This window comes from Nomascus leucogenys, chromosome 4 (genome assembly GCF_006542625.1).
Source record: "Nomascus leucogenys isolate Asia chromosome 4, Asia_NLE_v1, whole genome shotgun sequence".
NCBI lineage: Eukaryota > Metazoa > Chordata > Mammalia > Primates > Hylobatidae > Nomascus > Nomascus leucogenys.
Window position 1 is genome coordinate 82810281 of NC_044384.1, and position 20085 is coordinate 82830365.

At 40.7% G+C, this 20085-nt stretch overlaps 1 protein-coding gene across 1 annotated transcript in view; it reads right to left on the bottom strand.

Annotated features, from left to right (window-relative positions):
• The window catches only part of SLC22A25 (solute carrier family 22 member 25), a 68949-nt gene that overhangs the window by 39892 nt on the left and 8972 nt on the right, over positions 1 to 20085 (bottom strand). The window contains exons 3-4 of the mRNA XM_003274121.3: positions 16976 to 17130; positions 16709 to 16877 (exon numbers count right to left, since the gene is read on the bottom strand). Coding sequence (XP_003274169.2) covers positions 16709 to 16877; positions 16976 to 17130 — 324 coding nt within the window. The remainder of the gene's footprint in view (positions 1 to 16708; positions 16878 to 16975; positions 17131 to 20085) is intronic.

Sequence of the window (20085 nt, forward strand, 5' to 3'; positions counted from 1 at the left end):
CCAAAGGATCACAACTCCTTGGCAGCAAGGGAACAAAACTGGACAGAGAATGAGCTTGACAAATTGACAGAATTAGGCTTCAGAAGGTGGGTAATAACAAACTCCTCTGAGCTAAAGGAGCACGTTCTAACCCAATGCAAGTAAGCTAAGAACCTTGAAAAAAGGATAGATGAATGGCTAACTAGAATAACCAATTTAGAGAAGAACATAAATGACCTGACGGAGCTGCAAAACACAGCATGAGAACTTCATGAAGCATACACAAGTATCAATAGCAAAATTGATCAAGCAGAAGAAAGTATATCAGAGATTGAAGATCAACTTAATGAAATAAAGTGTGAAGACAAGATTAGAGAAGAAAGAATGAAAGGGAATGAACAAAGTCCCCAAGAAATATAGGACTATGTGAAAAGACCAAACCTACGATTGATTGGTGTACATGAAAGTGATGGGGAGAATGAAACCAAGTTGGAAAATACTCTTCAGGATATTATCCAGGAGAACTTCCCCAACCTAGCAATACAGGCCAACATTCAAATTCAGGAAATACAGAGAACACTACAAAGATACTCCTTCAGAAGAGCAACCCCAAGACACATAAGCATCAGATTGAGCAAGGTTGAAATGAAGGAAAAAATGTTAAGGGTAGCCAGAGAGAAAGGTCAGGTTACCCACAAAGGGAAGCGCACAGTGGTCTCTCTGCAGAAACCCTACAAGCCAGAAGAGAGTGGGAGCCAATATTCAACATTCTTAAAGAAAAGAATTTTCAACCCAGAATTTCATATCCAGCCAAACTAAGCTTCATAAGTGAAGGAGAAATAAAATCCTTTCCAGACAAGCAAATGCTAAGAGATTTTGTCACCACCAGGCCTACCTTACAAGAGCTCCTGAAGGAAGCACTAAATATAAAAAGGAAAAACTGGTACCAGCCACTGCAGAAACATACCAAATTGTAAAGACCATTGACAATATGAAGAAACAGCATCAACTAATGGGCAAAATAACCAGCTAGCATCATAATAAGAGTATGAAATTCACATATAAACATATTAACCTTAAATGTAAATGGGCTAAATGCCCCAAATAAAATACACACATGGGCAAATTGGATAAAGAGTCAAGACCCATCGGTGTGCTGTATTCAGGAGATCCATCTCACATGCAAGAACACACGTAGGCTCATAATAAAGGGATGGAGGAATATTTACCAAGCAAATAGAAAGAAAAAAAGAGGAGGGATTGCAATCCCAGTCTCTGACAAAACAGACTTCAGACTTTAAACCAACAAAGATCAAAAAAGTCAAAGAAAGGCATTATATAATGGTAAAGGGATAAATGCAACGAGAAGAGCTAAGTATCCTAAATATAAATGCACCCAATAGAGGAGCACCCACATTCATAAAGCAAGTTCTTAGAGACCTACAAAGAGACTTAGACTCCCACACTATAATAGTGGGAGACTTTAACATCCCACTGTCAATATTAGATCAGTGAGACAGAAAATTAACAAGGATATTCAGGACTTGAACTCAGCTCTGCACCAAGCCAACCTAATAGACATCTACAGAACTCTCCATCCAAAATAAACAGAATATACATTCTTCTCAGCACCACACCACCTTTACTCTAAAATAGACCACATAATTGGAAGTAAGACATTCCTCTGCAAATGCAAAAGTATGGAAATCATAACAAACAGTCTCTCAGACCACAGTGCAATCAAATTAGAACTCAGGATTAAGAAACTCACTCAAACGCACACAACTACATGGAAACTGAACAACCTGCTCCTGAATGACTAATAGGTAAATAACAAAATTAAGGCAGAAAAAAGTACATTTTCTGAACCCAATGGGAACAAAGACACAATGTACCAGAGTCTCTGGGACACACTTAAAACAGTGTTTAGAGGGAAATTTATAGCACTAAATGCCCACAGAGGAAAGTGGGAAACATCTCTAACTGCCACCCTAACATCACAATTAAAAGAACTACAGAAGTAAGAGTAAACAAATTCAAAAGCTAGCAGAAGACAAGAAATAACTAAGATCAGAGTAGAACTGAGAGATAGAAACATGAAAACCCTTTAAAAAATCAGTGAATCCAGCAGCTGTTTTTTGAAAAGATTAACAAAATAGACCGCTAGCAGGACTAATACAGAAGAAAAGAGAGAAGAATCAAATCGACACAATAAAAAATGATAAAGGGGATATCACTGCTGATTCCACAGAAATACAAACTGCTATCAGAGAGTATTATAAACACCCCTATGCAAATGAAGTAGAAAATCTAAATGAAATGGATAAATTCCTGGACACATACACCCTCCCAAGACTAAACAAGGAAGAAGTTGAATCCTTGAATAGACCAATAACAAGTTCTGAAATTGAGGCAGTAATTAATAGCCTACCAACCAACCAAAGGCCAGAACCAGAAAGATTTACAGCTGAATTCTACCAGAGGTACAAAGAGAAGCTGGTACCATTCCTTCTGAAACTATTCCAAACAATAGAATAAAAGGGACTCCTCCCAAACTCATTTTATAAGGCCAGCATCATCCTGATATCAAAACCCATTGGAAACACAACAAAAAAATTTCAGGCCAATATTCCTGATGAACATCAGTGCAAAAATCCTCAATAAAATACTGGCAAACTGAATCCAGCAGCACATCAAAAAGCTTATCCACCACCATCAAGTTAGCTTCATCCCTGGGATGCAAGCCTGGTTCAACATATGCAAATCCATCACATAAATAGAACAAATGACAAAAACCACTTGATTATCTCAATAGATGCAGAAAAGTCCTCCAATAAAATTGAACACCATTTCATGCTAAAAACTCTCAATAAGCTAGTTATTGATGGAACGTATCTCAAAATAATAAGAGCTATTTCTTAGGAACCTATAGCCAATATCATACTAAATGGGTAAAAGCTGGAAGCATTCCCTTTGAAAACCAGCACAAGACGAGGATGCCATCTCTCACCACTCCTATTCAACATAGTATTGGAAGTTCTGGCCAGGCCAATCAGGCAAGAGAAAGAAATAAAGACAGAACCAAAGACAAAAACCACATGATTATCTCAATAGATGCAGAAAAGGCCTTTGACAAAATTCAAAAACTCTTCATGCTAAAAACTCTCAATAAATTAGGTATTGATGGGACATATCTCAAAATCATAAGAGCTGTCTATGACAAACCCACAGCCAATATCATACTGAATGGGCAAAAACTGGAAGCATTCCCTTTGAAAACTGGCACAAGACAGGGATGCCCTCTCTCACCACTCCTATTCAACATAGTGCTAGAAGTTCTGGCCAGGGCAATCAGGCAGGAGAAGGAAATAAAGGGTATTCAATTAGGAAAAGAGGAAGTCAAATTGTCCCTGTTTCCAGATGATATGATTGTATATCTAGAAAACCCCATTGTCTCAGCCCAAAATCTCCTTAAGCTGATAAGCAACTTCAGCAAAGTCTCAGGATACAAAATCAATGTACAAAAATCACAAGCATTCTTGTACACCAATCACAGACAAACAGAGAGCCAAATCATGAGTGAACTCCCATTCACAATTGCTTCAAAGAGAATAAAATACCTAGGAATCCAACTTACAAGGGATGTGAAGGACCTCTTCAAGGAAAACTACAAACCTCTGCTCATTGAAATAAAAGAGGATACAAACAAATGGAAGAACATTCCATGCTCATGGGTTGGAAGAATCAATATCATGAAAATGGCCATACTGCCCAAGGTAATTTATAGATTCAATGCCATCCCCATCAAGCTACCAATGACTTTCTTCACAGAATTGGAAAAAACTACTTTAAAGTTCATATGGAATGAATAAAGAGCCCACATTGCCAAGTCAATCCTAAGCCAAAAGAACAAAGCTGGAGGCAGCACGCTACCTGACTTCAAACTATACTACAAGGCTACAGTAACCAACACAGCATGGTACTGGTACCACAACAGAGACATAGATCAATGGATCAGAACAGAGCCCTCAGAAGTAATGCCACATACCTACAACTATCTGATCTTTGACAAACCTGACAAAAACAAGCAATGGGAAAAGGATTCTCTATTTAATAAATGGTGCTGGGAAAACTGGCTAGCCATATGTAGAAAGCTGAAACTGGATCCCTTCCTTACACCTTATACAAAAATTAATTCAAGATGGATTAAAGACTTACATGTTAGACCTAAAACCATAAAAACCCTAGAAGAAAATCTAGGCAATACCATTCAGGACATAGGCATGGGCAAGGACTTCATGTCTAAAACACCAAAAGCAATGGCAACAAAAGCCAAAATTGACAAATGGGATCTAATTAAACTAAAGAGCTTCTGCACAGCAAAAGAAACTACCATCAGAGTGAACAGGCAACCTACAAAATGGGAGGAAATTTTTGCAACCTACTCATCTGACAAAGGGCTAATATCCAGAATCTACAATGAACTCAAACAAATTTACAAGAAAAAAACAAACAACCCCATCAAAAAGTGGGCGAAGGACATGAACAGACACTTCTCAAAAGAAGATATTTATGCAGCCAAAAAACACATGAAGAAATGCTCATCATCACTGGCCATCAGAGAAATGCAAATCAAAACCACGAGATACCATCTCACACCAGTTAGAATGGCCATCATTAAAAAATCAGGAAACAACAGGTGCTAGAGAGGATGTGGAGAAATAGGAACACTTTTACACTGTTGGTAGGACTGTAAACTAGTTCAAGCATTGTGGAAGTCAGTGTGGCATTCCTCAGGGATCTAGAACTAGAAATACCATTTGACCCAGCCATCCCATTACTGGGTATATAACCAAAGGACTATAAATCATGCTGCTATAAAGACACATGCACACGTATGTTTATTGCGGCACTATTCACAATAGCAAAGACTTGGAACCCACCTAAATGTCCAACAACGATAGACTGGATTAAGAAAATGTGGCACATATACACCATGGAATACTATGCAACCATAAAAAATGATGAGGTCATGTCCTTTGTAGGGACATGGATGAAACTGGAAACCATCATTCTCAGTAAACTATTGCAAGGACAAAAAACCAAACCCTGCATGTTCTCACTCATAGGTGGGAATTGAACAATGAGAACACATGGACACAGGAAGGGGAACATCACACTCTGGGGACTGTTGTGGGGTGGGGGGAGGGGGGAGGGAGAGCATTAGGAGATATACCTAATGCTAAATGACGAGTTAATGGGTGCAGCACACCAACATGGCACATGGATACATATGTAACCTGCACATTGTGCACATGTACCCTAAAACTTAAAGTATAATAATAATAATAATAAAGAAACCAAAAAAAAGAAAGGATATTCAAATAGGAAGAGAGGAAGTCAAATTGTCTCTGTTTCCAGACAATATGATTGTTTATTTAGAAAACCCCATCGTCTCAGTCCAAAATCTTCTTAAGCTGATAAGCAACCTCAGCAGTCTCAGGATACAAAATCAATGTGCAAAAATCACAAGCATTCCTATACACGAATAATAGACAAACAGAGAGCCAAATCATGAGTGAACTCTCATTCACAGTTGCTACAAAGAATAAAATACCTAGGAATCCAACTCACAAGGGATGTGAAGGATGTCTTCAAGGAGAACTACAAACCACTGCTCAAGAAAATAAGAGAAAATACAAACAATGGAAAAATATTCTATGCTCATGGATAGAAAGAATCAATATCATAAAAATGGCCATACTGCCCAAAGTAATTTAAAGATTCAATGCTATCCCCAACAAGCTACAAATGACTTTTTCACAGAATTAGAAAAAACTACTTTAAAGTTCATATGGAACTACAAAAGAGCCTGCATAGCCAAGGCAATGTTAAGCAAAAAGAACAAAGCTGGAGGCATCATGCTACCTGACTTCAAATTATATTACAAGGCTACAGTAACAAAAACAGCATGGTACTGGTACCAAAACAGATATATAGACCAATTGAACAGAACAGAGCCCTCAGAAATAATGCCACACATCTACAACCATCTGATCTTTGACAAACCTGACAAAAACAAGCAATGGGGAAGGGATTCCCCATTTAATAAATGGTGTTGGGAAAACTGGCTAGCCATACGCAGAAAACTGAAACTGGACCCCTTCCAGGTGTCTACCTTATACAAAAATTAACTCAGGATGAATTAAAGACTTAAATGTAAGACCTAAAATCATAAAATCCCTAGAAGAAAACCTAGTCAATACCATTCAGGACATAGGCATGGGCAAAGATTTTATGACTAAAACACCAAAAGCAATGGCAACAAAAACCAAAATTGATAAATGGGATCTAATTAAGCTAAAGAGCTTCTGCACAGCATTGGAAACTATCATCAGAGTGAACAGGCAACCCTCAGAAGGGGAGAAACTGTTTGCAATCTATTCATGTGGCAAAGGGCTAATATCCAGAAACTACAAGGAACTTAAATAAATTTACAAGAAAAAAATACTCCATCAAAAAGTGGGTGAAGGATATGACCAGACACTTCTCAAAATAAGACATTTATGCAGCCAACAAACATATGAAAAAAAGCTCATCATCACTGGTCATTAGAGAAATGCAAATCAAAACCACAATGTGATATCACCTTGGAACAGGAATTAAGAGAAATTAAAGAATGTGTAAGCAGAAACTCAGTTGTATGTAAGAAAACCCAATTCTCCCTGAGAAAGAGCAAGAGCTGGAGTCCTTTAAAAATTAACTGCCTATTTTTCTGTGTCTAGTGAGCCTTATCTCTCCTTCTTTCCTAGGCATTGTGAAGACCCTGTTTCTCCAGATGTGTTGCTGCAAGATCACTAGACAGATAAACTCAAGTCATAAAACATGTTTGTTTTTGAAAAGTAAGAAATGATGTAATGCATGTCTCAATCAATTGAATAACTGTCTTTGTTTCTCGCTTCTGTAATATGCTTCCCCCTGCACAGATCTCCCCCCACCCCACGAAATGCTTAAAAGGTAACTTAAGTCTTTGTTCAGGGTTCAGTCCTTTGGATGCTAATCTGACTGGGCCGGTGCACCTAAATAATAAATATCCTCCTGAGCCCCATTGGTCTCTCTGATTCCTTAACAATACTGCAACATTTCTGTGGACTCATCCAGGGTTGGAGATGGCAGATTTACTGTCTCCTCTGCCTGTGGGACTACAGCCCTGGGGCTGGGGGAGACCTGGCATCCAAGGCACACCACAGGGGAGCTTCACCTGGATGGAGACCAGCTCTCCCCCAATCCTGGAGGCCTGCCTGGAAGCACAATGGAGCCAGGGGTGGGGTTGCAGTGATACCAGCACTTCAGGAACCATGGTAAGGAGCAAGGGCCCAAGGAAGGGAAGCCCATCCCATAAGAACAAAGGGGAGCTTGATCACCTCCCAGGGAACAACCACTAATCCAACCCAGAATGGCTGGGGGGCAGGAGTCATTTGCCAATTTGGATGAACCTCATGTCCCCACTAACAAAGTGAAAGTGGTTCACTGGATCTGGAGACAGGAACTGGGAGTGTGTGGGTGCATGTAAACCTACCTGGGACATGAGAGAGGCTCATTTCATCTGATGAGAAGTCCTGGGGTAGGAGTGGTGTGTGTATGTGTGTGAATGTGGGAGCCTAACTAGGCTCACCTGGGACATGAGAGAGGCTTGTTTTATCTGATGAGGAGTCCTGGGGCAGGGGAGATGTGTGAAAGAGACGGTGTTGGGAGAGGCCAATGTGGGGAGTGACGTGGGGAGGCATAGATCCCTTAGCGTGGGCTGTGTGCTTCAAGGTGAGTGTGGGGGAAGTCAGAACTAGGATGCTGCATATGGCTGATAAGACCAGCTTCATGGCCATAGCAGGCTGTGACAGGGGAAGGCATGTTCTTGGCTAAGCAGCATCCAAAACTCCCATAATAGGACCTCGTCTAGTGGACCCGAGAGTGAAAGTGAAAGTGAAAGTGTGCCGCAAGGGAGGAAATGGGAGGGAAAGCATCAAAACCAACTCCTTTGGAGTGCATGATAAAGAATTTAAAAAAAGGATTTAGAGGTGATTACGGCATGAAACTGGATGCTCAAAAATTAAGGACATATTGTGAGATAGATTGGCCTGATTTCAATGTGGGGTGGTCCTCTGAAGGTACAAAAGACAGGGAATTAATTGGCCATGTGTTTAAGGTGGTCACTGGAGTTGGAGGACAACCAGGATACCCAGACCAGTTTCCCTATATAGACTCTTGGCTCAGTGTGGCACAAACTTGCCCCAGTTGGCTACAGCCCTGCCTAGAGGGAAATTGCAATGCATTAGTGGCTCAGGCGCCCAACCAAAGAAAGCAGAGGAACCTAAAGCCCCTAGTGTCTCCCAGGAAAAGGAATCCCTGAAGCCTCAGCCAAAACCAGTTCTTCAGGCCCCACCAGAGGAAAGGGAATGTCGGCCCCTGTATGTGCCAGTCTACCCGTCTTTGGCCAGAATAAGGCAGGAGGCAGAGTCAGGAGCATCCGGAGAGTCAGGCTTGGAGGAAAGTGAGGCTCAGTCTCCCCTCAGAGTAACAGAAGCCCCCGTTTGAAAAAAACAGGGAAGATGGACAGGGTGAGGCAGCTGGGTGCCTCCACTCAGGCCAACCACAGGCTTTGCAGATGCCACTTTGAGAGACCAGAATACAAGTTTATGATGACCAGGGGCAGACACAAGGTGGCTCTAGGGTTTATGTTTATCAGCCTTTCTCCACTACTGATCTCTTAAATTGGAAACAGCACACCCCTTCCTATACAGAAAAGCCTCAGGCTCTCATTGATTTGGTGAATTCTATTATTATGACACACGACCCAACCTGGCCAGATTGTCAACAACTTTTGCTAACTTTATTTAATACAGAGGAGCATAGGAGAGTTAATCAGGCAGCTCTCAGCTGGTTAGAAGGGGAAGCCCCAGAGGCCACCCCTAATCCATGCCAGTTCACTGTGGAGCAATACCCAAATGAGGCAAGGGACATGGAATGGCTGCAGCTATATAGAAAGGTACTCCCAAATGGGAAAAAAGCAGGAGGAAGGAAGGCAATGAATATGAGTAAAATATCAGAAGTGCACCAAAAGCCTGACGAAAGCCGAAGTGCATTCTGTGAAAGGCTTTGTGAGGCATATCGGCTGTACTCTCCAATTATTCCAGAGGCTTCTGAAAACCAAAATATGATAAAAATGACCTTTGTCAGGCAAGCTCAGGGAGACATAAGATGAAACCTTCAGAAGCTGGAAGGCTTTGCAGGGAAACATATTAGTGAACTCCTGGAAAGAGCAAACAAAGTATACGTAAACCAGGAAGAAAGGAAGAAAGAAAAACCAGAAATAGAAGCAAAGAGATAGCTCGATTTACAGCTGCTGCACTAGCAGAAATTAACCCTGGATTTGCTAGAGGGTGTGGTTGAGGCAGACGCTGAGGAAGGGGGAAGACAAGACCGGGAGAGGAAAGCCAGTCTTGGTGGGACAGGAACCAATGTGCAAGGTGCAGGCAAATGGGCCACTGGAAAGATGAGTGCCCCGAAAAGGAAAAGGATGGAGATGATGGTCAGTTGTCTAACACCCGAGTGCAGCGTTCTGTTGCTATTCATGTCTCAAAGGCAGATCCTGTTCTGATCGGCTTAGTGGGGGCTGAGATTTTGAGGACTGAGACAGACTGGGCTCCATATTTTTAGGCCATGGGGAGCCTATGGTCTCTATGGAAGTAGGGGGCCGATTAATGGATATTTTGGTTGATACTGGTGCTGATTTCTCTGTGGTAACTCACCCAATTAGCCCCCCCACAAAGAACTGTGCTACTATCATAGGGGCTACTGGGGCCAAAGAAAAGAAACCTTTATGCAAATCCAGAAGATGTGTTATTGGGGCACAAAAAGTGCAGCATGAGTTTCTATATATGCCAAATTGTCCAGTGCTTTTGTTAGGGAGAGACTTACTCCAGAAACTGCAGGCACAAATTTCCTTTACACCTAAAGGGAATATGACCCTGGAGATAGAGGTGCTAAAGGCAATGGGTATTGATCCTGACTGTCCCAAGGGCTGAGGAGTGGCGGCTCTATGAACTGTGTGCCAGAAGGCCACTGGAGCCGGACCTACACAATATGTGGGGGATGCTTTTTAAGGTACCACATGTATAGGCTGAGGAAAACCCCCCTGGACTTGCTGCAAACAGACCCCTGGGTGGTAGTAGAGCTTAACCCTCATGCTGCCCCGGTATGAGTCCGTCAATACCCACTACCTAGAGAGGAAATTGAAGGAATAACAAAACATCTAAATCAGCTCTATGAACATGGGATTATAGTGAAATGCAAGTCCTCCTGGAATACTTCTCTGCTGCCCATGTGCAAGCCAAATGGTGAATACAGGCCAGTGCAGGATCTCCAGGTGGTAAACAAGGCCACTGTGACTATCCATGCCATAGTAGCCAACCCATACACAATGTTGGGACAGATTCCTGCTGAGGCCACATGGTTCACATGCCTGGACTTAAAGGATGCCTTCTTTTGTTTGAAGCTTGCTCCCCAAAGTCAGCCTATATTTGCCTTCTAGTGGGGGCAATCACAATATACCTGGACAAAGCTGCCACAAGGGTTTAAGAATTCTACCATTTTTGGTGCTGGGAAAACTGGCTAGCCATATGTAGAAAGCTGAAACTGGATCCCTTCCTTACACCTTATACAAAAATTAATTCAAGATGGATTAAAGACTTAAATGTTAGACCTAAAACCTTAAAAACTCTCGAAGAAAACCTAGGCAATACCATTCAGGACATATCCATGGGCAAGGACTTCATGTCTAAAACACCAAAAGCAATGGCAACAAAAGCCAAAATTGACAAATGGGATCTAATTCAACTAAAGAGCTTCTGCACAGCAAAAGAAACTACCATCAGAGTGAACAGGCAACCTACAGAATGGGAGAAAATTTTTGCAATCTACTCATCTGACAAAGGGCTAGTATCCAGAATCTACAATGAACTCAAACAAATTTACAAGAAAAAAACAAACAACCCCATCAAAAAGTGGGCAAAGGATATGAACAGACACTTCTCAAAAGAAGACATTTATGCAGCCAAAAGACACATGAAGAAATGCTCATCATCACTGGTCATCAGAGAAATGCAAATCAAAACCACAATGAGATACCATCTCACACCAGTTAGAATGGCCATCATTAAAAAGTCAGGAAACAACAGGTGCTGGAGAGGATGTGGAGAAATAGGAACACTTTTACACTGTTGGTGGGACTGTAAACTAGTTCAACCATTGTGGAAGTCAGTGTGGTGATTCCTCAGGGATCCAGAACTAGAAATACCATTTGAACCAGCCATCCCATTACTGGGTATATACCAAAGGATTATAAATCATGCTGCTATAAAGACACATGCACACGTATGTTTATTGTGGCACTATTCACAATAGCAAAGACTCAGAACCAACCCAAATGTCCAACAATGATAGACTGGATTAAGAACATGTGGCACATATGCACCATGGAATACTATGCAGCCATAAAAAATGATGAGTTCATGTCCTTTGCAGGGACATGAAGCTGGAAACCATCATTCTCAGCAAACTATCGCAAGGATAAAAAACCAAACACCGCATGTTCTCACTCATAGGTGGGAATTGAACAATGAGAACACATGGACACAGGAAGAGGAACATGACACACCAGGGACTGTTGTGGGGTGGGGGGAGCGGGGAGGGAGAGCATTAGGAGATATACCTAATGTTAAATGACGAGTTAATGGGTGCAGCGCACCAACATGGCACATGTAGACATATGTAACAAACCTGCATGTTGTGCACATGTACCCTAAAATTTAAAGTATAAAAAAAAGAAAAAATTCTACCATTTTTGAGGCGGCCTTGGCTACAGATCTTGAGGCTTTTGCGCCACCTACTGACAATTGTGTGCTATTACAATACATTGATGATTTGTTATTCACTGCCACCACGAGGGAGGAATGCCTCCAAGGAACAGAGAGGCTTCTTCACCTGCTGTGTGAAGCTGGTTATAAAGTGTCCAAGGACAAGGCAAAAGTCTGTTTCTGGGAGGTTGGATATCTACGATTCATGGTATCCCAAGGCCAGCCCAGGCTTGGAAGTGCACGCAAGGAGGCTGTTATGTGCGTTGTCCACCCCAGTTACAAGTGGCAGGTCAGGGAATTTCTAGGTGCAGCGGGATTCTGCCGAATCTGGATTCCAAACTTCTCCCTTATAGCAAGGCTCCTCCCTTATATGAGGCTACCAAAGGAAAGGAAAGAGAGCCCCTCCTATGGGAAAAGGAACAGGAAAAGGCCTTCAAGGATATAAAGTAAGCTCTCATCCAGGCCCCGGCACTTGGGTTGCCAGATGTAAAATAGCCCTTCTTTTTGTATGTGGATGAACGAAAGGGAATGGCAGTTGGAGTCTTAACTCAGTTGTTGGGCTGTTGGCATCGGCTGGTAGCTTATTTATCCAAAAGACTGGACTTGGTGGCCTTAGGTTGGCCCAGTGCTTCAGGGCATTGGCGGCTACTGCAATCCTTATAGAAGATGCCAACAAGCTAGCCCTAGGTCAGAAGTTAATAGTTCGGGTGCCACACGCTGTAGTCACCTTAATGAAGCAAAGAGGACATCGTTGGCTGTCCAACTCTAGAATGCTAAAGTACCAAGGACTTCTGTGTGAAAATCCCCAGATAACACTAGAGACTGTAAATACCTTGAACCCAGCTACCCTGCTGCCGGTGGAGAAACCCGATTGGAAGGGCGGTAGGTTGCCTCACTGTGCTGGCAGGACATTCCCCACTGTTGCATAAATACGGTGGACGAAGTGTTCTTGAGCCGGGAAGATCTCAGAGATACCCCCTTGGAGAGCCCAGATGTTGAATACTTCGCTGATAGTAGCAGTTTCATAACAGATGGGGTGCGATATGCAGGGTATGCAGCAGTGACCCAACACTCAGTAGTCGAGGCTCAAGCCTTACCTTCTGGGACTTCCACTCAGAAGGCTGAATTGAAAGCCTCGGAAGGAGGAGTACATGGAAAATTTAATTTAACCAACTGTTGCCTATAAATTGATGATAATGGCAGAGCTGTCGTGGAAATCACAGCTAGAATGCACAAGTTGGTCCATGTTCCAGTTCAGATTTGGTCTGGGTGGTCCCCAGATTCCTTGTTTGGAGGATGGCTCTTAGCTTTTGGAGGATTCAAAACCCTCATTGGTGGGTTCTTGCTTATTCTTGGTATCTGCCTCATCCTTCTTTGCCTTTTACCCCAGTTTATTAGGAGTATACAGTCAACTATAGAGGCAATAGTAACCTGACACACTGCTGCGCAGTTGATGGCATTAACAAAATATCAGCCACTGCCAATAGAAGACGCGCAGCTCTGTGAAGAAGTGGCAAATAGTGGTGCTTTCTATTAACACCTTTGTTATAAAAAGCACCAAAGGAAGGAATGGAACAGGAATTAAAAGAAATTAAAGAATGTGTAAGCAGAAACTCAGTTGTATGTAAGAAAACCCAATTCCCCCTGAGAAAGAGAAAAAGCTGGAGTCTTTTAAAAATTAACTGCCTGTTTTTCTGTTGCTAGTGAGCCTTATTTCTCCTCCCTTCCCAAGCATTGTGAAGACCCTGTTTCTCTAGCTGTGCAGCTGCAAGGTCACTAGACAGATAAACTCAAGTTGTAAAACATGTTTTTCCTTGAAAAGTAAGAAATGATGTAATGCATGTCTCAATTAATTGAATAACTGTCTTTGTTGCTTGCTTCTGTAATATGCTTCCCCTGCACAGATCTCCCCCTGCCCCACAAAATGTTTAAAAGGTAACTTAACTCTCTGTTCAGGGCTCAGTCCTTTGGATGTTAATCTGACTGGGCCAGTGCACCTAAATAATAAATATCCTCCTGAACCCCATCGGTCTCTCTGAGGAACAATCCCACAACAATCTCACATCGGTTAGAATGGCGATCATTAAAAAGTCGGGAAACAACAGATGCTGGAGAGGATGTGGATACATAGGAACACTTTTACACTGTTGGTAAAAGTGTAAATTAGTTCAACCATTGTGGAAGACAGTGTGGTGATTCTTCAAGATCTGGAATCAGAAATACCATTTGACCCAGCAATCCCATTACTGGGTATATACCCAAAGGATTATAAATCATTCTACGATAAAGACACATGCACACATATGTTTATTGCAGAACTATTCACAATAGCAAAGACTTGGAACCAACCCAAATGCCCATCAGTGATAGCCTGGGTAAAGAAAATGTGGCACATATACCCCATAGAATATTATGCAGCCATAAAAAATGATGAGTTCATGTCCTTTGCAGGGACATGGATTAAGCTGGAAACCATCATTCTCAGCAAACTAATACAGGAACAGAAAACCAAACACCACATGTTCTCACTCATAAGTGGGAGTTGAACAATGAGGACACATGGACACAGGGAGGGGAATGTGACATGCTGGGGCCTGTTGTGGGGTGGGAGACTAGGGGAGGGATAGCATTAGGAGAAATACCTAATGGTGATGATGGGATGATGGGTGTAGCAAACCACAATGGCACATGTATATCTGTGTAACAAACCTGCACATTTTGCACATGTATTCCAGAACTTAAAGTATACTAAAATAAAAGTGGGCATAGGACATGAACAGACACTTTTATTTTTTTCATTTATTTTAGATTTGGGGCACATGTGAAGGTTTGTTATAGAGGTAAACATGTATTATGGAAGTTTGTCGTACATATTTTTTCATCACCCAGGTATGAATCCCAGTACCCATAGTTATCTTTTCTGCTTCTCTCCCTCTTTCCAACCTCCCCTCTCAAGTGGACCCCAGTGTTTATTGTGTTTTTCTTTGTGTTCATAAGTTCTAATCATTTAGCTCCCATTTATAAGTGAGAACATGTCGTATTTGGTTTTGTGTTCTTGTGTTAGTTTGCTAAGGATGATACCCTCCAGCTCCATCCATGTTCCTGCAAAAGACATACTCTCATTCCTTTTTATGGCTGCATAATAATCCATGGTGTGTCAGTATCACATTTTCATTAATCTGTCATTGATGGACATTCAGGTTGATTCCATGTTTTTCTTATTGTCAATAGAGCTGCAACGAACATTTGCAACAGACATTTTGCAAAAGAAGACACACATATGACCGACTATTATGAAAAAATGCTCAATATCACTGGTCATTAGAGAAATGCAAATCAAACCACCATGAGATACCATCTCACATTAATCAGAATGTCTATTAATAAAAAGTCAAAAAGTAACAGATGCTGGCTAGGTTGTGGAGAAAAAGGAATGCTTTTACACTGTTGGTGGGAGTATAAATTCATTCAACCATTGTGGAATACAGTGTGGTGATTCCTCAAAGACCTGAAGAAAGAAATACCTTTCAACCCAGTAGTCCCATTACTGGGTATGTACCCAAAGGACTAGAAACTCTTCTATTATAAAGACATATGCACATGTATGTTCATGGCAGCACTATTCACAGTAGCAAATACATGGAATCAACCTAAATGCCATCAGTGATAGAATGGACCAAGAAAATTGGTACATATATATACACCATGGAATACTATGCAGCCATAAAAAAGAACAAGATTGTGTCCTTTGCAGGGACATGGATGGAGCTGGAGGCCATTATACTTAGCAAACTAAATACTGGAACAGAAAACCAAATACCACATGTTCCCATTTATAAGTGGGAGCTAAATAATGAGAACACACGGACATATAGAGGGGAACAAGACACGCTGGGGCCTATAGAAGGGTGAAAGGTGGGAGGAGGGAGAGGATCAGGAAAAATTACAAATGGGTATTAGGCTTAATACCTAGGTGATAAAATAATCGGTACAACAAATCCTCATGATGCAAGTTTACCTATGTAACAAGCCTGCACATGTACCCCTGAACTTGAAAGTTAAAAAAGATTTTCTTATAAAAAAAGTGGCATGGATAAATTTAAATTTCTTTTTTTTTTTTTTAATTATACTTTAGGTTTTAGGGTACATGTGCACAATGTGCAGGTTTGTTACATATGTATCCATGTTCTCACTCATAGGTGGGAATTGAACAATGAGAACTCATGGACACAGGAAGGGGAACATCACATTCCGGGGACTGTTGTGGGGTGGGGGGAGGGGGGAGGGACAGCATTAGGAGATATACCTAATGCTAAATGATGAGTTAATGGGTGCAGGAAGTCAACATGGCACATGGATAAATTTAAATTTCTAATGAGCAGCAATTTTCTTTTTTAGTATAAGCATGTCCCATGAGATATTTTGGATATCTTTACACCAAAAATTATTTGTTCTTTATCTGAAATTTGAATTAAATGGAACCTCCTATGTTTTATTCAGTTAAATAAAATACGGAATATTTGGGTGAAATAAAATTTCATATAAACAGTGAATAATTTTGAGTTTTATTGCATCTCTTGCAATATTTGGATATTTTACAGAAGTATTTGTTGATTATCTTATATTCAAATTTAATTAACTCTCCTTAATTTCATCAGGAAACCCTTTGTGTTTTGCTTCTTGAATTGCACATTTAGCACAGATTAGGAGAATGTACTCAGGGCTAGACAGAGGATCAAATGGAATTCATGTCCTAATTCCATGTACATCTGCATTCAAGGATGTCATATGGCAAAAGAAGAATGCAAGCTCAATACCTTGAGAACAGAAAGAAGACAAAGCATGGTGCAGACATCACCAACTGGAGGATGCACTGGTCTCGAATGACAAAAGCCAGGCCTCCAAGGGTTATATGTCCAATACTAGCAGCACAAATTGTCAATGTCAATGCCATGGCACAGAATCGGTGTGTTATCCACTCTACAACTGAAAGAAAACACAAACAAGATTTAGCTTCAAACACAGGTGGAGCTTCAATGGCAAAGCCAAGGCTTGGAAAATGTGAATCGAAAATATTGACTTACTTAACAAAACAGTATTTACAATGATGCTAAATGTAGCAGCCCCAGCCAAGAAGCGCAGGGAGCAGTATACGAGGATGGTGGGAGCAAAGGCTGCACAGGTGCCTACGATGGCGAGCTGGAGGTAAGACCATCTGAGCATGAACTTTCTCCCAAACCTGAGAAACAGGGGCAGATTAGATCATGGGAACAATAACAACCTTTGGGAAATGTTAGTGAAGGGAAAGCACACTTTGAAACTTAAAGGATGTTTAACAAGTGAAACTTTACACTTAAAACGTTAAAAGAATCAACAGTTAATCAATGGCAGGCCTTCTCAGAAGGAATGTTCTCTGTTTGTAAATAGATACTGAGTGTATAAAAGTTTCTTCTCCAATCTGTTGCCAGTAGATCATTGATACAAATTCAAAACATGTAAGACAGGCTGGGATGTTGAAATGTTAACACAACAGAAATGTCCCTTGTGAAGATAAATTGTTCTACCAAAAAGATACACGCACTCACATGTTCATTGGAGCACTATGCACAGTAGCAAAGGCATGGAATAACCTCAATGTCCACCAATGGTAGACTGGAATACTATGTAGCCATAAAAAAGAATGAAATCATGTCTTCTGCAGCAACATGGTTGCAGATGGAAGCCATTTTCCTAAGTGAATTAATGTAGGAACAGAAAACCAAACATTACAATGTCCTCAACTTATCAGTGGGTGCTAAATGTTAAGTACACAGGGACATAAAGAAGGGAACAATAGATGCTGGGGACTACAAGAGTTGGCAGGGAGGGAGGGAAAAGGATTTGAGAAACTACCAATTGGGTACTATGCTCACTACCTGGGTGATGGGTTCATTCATACCCCTAGCCTCAGCATCATGCAATATATTCGTGTAACAAACCTGCACGTGCACCCCTTGAATCTAAAATAAAAGTTGAAATTAAAGAAAGACAAATATCTCCTGTATTAACATACAGTGCACTATGAACACAAGTCTCTCCTATGTACTTTAGCATAGTAGAGAGTCTGTATAGTGGCTGGGAGGCAAGAGATCTAATTCTATACATGATATTCTAGGACTGTGCAGGCCATAGGTAAACTGATGTGAAAGGAACATCCATGAAACAATACATCAAAGTGGGTTAAGATTTTCAGGGGAGGGTTAAAAAAATAAAAAGGAAATTCTCTGTTTTATTATATTCTGGGAAAGAGGACCTCTCTGTAGACAACTTGGACAATGTGGCATGTGGTGAGGCAGAATTTCAGCTCTTGCCAATTGTTATTTGTTATTGTATTGAAGGTCCTAGCTACTGCCAGAAAGATAATAAAAAGCAAAAGATAGAAATATAATTGTTCTACCAAAAACACACATGCACTCACATGTTCTTGCAGATGGCATGATTTTGTAGTGGAAAATTTTAGGGAATCCACAAAATGCTACTAGATCTAATTATCAAGTTGGAAGGATATAAGCTTAATATAGAAAAAGACAATTGCCTTCATATATAGTAGCTATGAATAATTAGAAATTAAAATTATGATGAACAACTTTATGGCCTCAAAAACTAAGTTAATTAGAATAAATTTAATGGAAAATGCATGACTTTTTTCTATAAACTATAAAATATTGCAAAGGGAATTTAAGAAAATCTAAATTAATGGAGAGTGATGTTACATTCACAGCCTATAAAATTCAATATTTTAAAATGGCAATTTTACCCAAACTGCTATATAGATTTAATGCAATCCCAGTGAAATCCTAAAGAGAATCACCTTTCTGACTCCCAACACCATAGTTGCTTTTCTTTGACTTTTACATAAGTGAAGTGGTATCGTATGCAATCATTTTTTGTTATTCTTGTGGCAAACAAAATGATTTTGTTATTCATCCATGTTATTGTACACAGTAAGTTGTTCATTCCTTTTTCTGTATAAAAATCCACTAGGTGAATATCCTGCATCTTATTTATTCATTCTATTATTAATGAAATTCTAGAGTATTTCTAGTTTGGGGATATCGTGAACAGTTGAGTGTGTTATATCCAAAGTATCAATTTGATCATGGCTATCTCTGCATAAAATCATTTAATATTTCCCCCCAGGTTTATGATAAAGCTCCAAACCCTTAGATTACCTTGCCCCATCAACTTCAGCTGGTTCTCCTGCCTGGTACCACTACCTTATCTTGTACCACCTATGATCCATTAAAATTGGTTTATCTCCATTTTCTCATGGCACTGTCCCAGAGGGCTGGGTTACTGGACTGTTGGAAATTAACCCTCTGACTCTTGACTCTTTTATGTGTTACTTTTACTGTCATACATTCAAAGTTTCGGGAGAGATACCAGGCGATATGATGCTGGTGGACGGCAGTGGGCACCTCAAGTCCCTCCTCACCATCAGTGGAGACATGGTTGGGTGATGATAATGGTTTCCTGCCATTTCAGAAGACATACGGTAAGTTAGAGAGTACCCCAAACTTCTCATGTCACAGACTGTGACAATATTGTCCTTAGATTACTTACCTTTTGTTGTAACGTAGAAGTTGTAATACCTCTAAAAAGCTGTTTTTGCAAAGACAAAAAAATCAAGGTTTCAGGAATGATTTCTCAAGACACCATCAATGACACCTTGAAATGTACCCTGCAGGTTTTAGAAAAATGTCTGCCCCATCGTACTTGGAACTATGATCTAATGATCATGCTCCGGGCACAAGCCATCGGTACACAGTGTCCAGGAGGGACTGCACATGGTACCCCTTGCTAAGGCTGAATTCCATGTCGTGAAACATGTTCCTCTCTGTTCCCATAGGTAGCTCTGTTTCATCTGTCTAAACCAAATGTTGTGGCACTTTCTCTCCAAACTATGTCTTTGGAAAAATTTTAAATTTTTAGTTTTTGTGGGTACATAGTAGGTGTGTTTACTTATGGAGTATATGAGAGATTTTGAAACAGGCATACAATATGTTATAATCACATCAGGGTAAATGGGGCATCCATCACCTCAAGCATTTATCCTCTGTGTTACAAACAATCCAATTATACTCTTTTAGTTATTTTAAAGTGTACAATTAAATTATTACTGACTGTAGTCACTGTGTTGTGTGATCAAATGCTA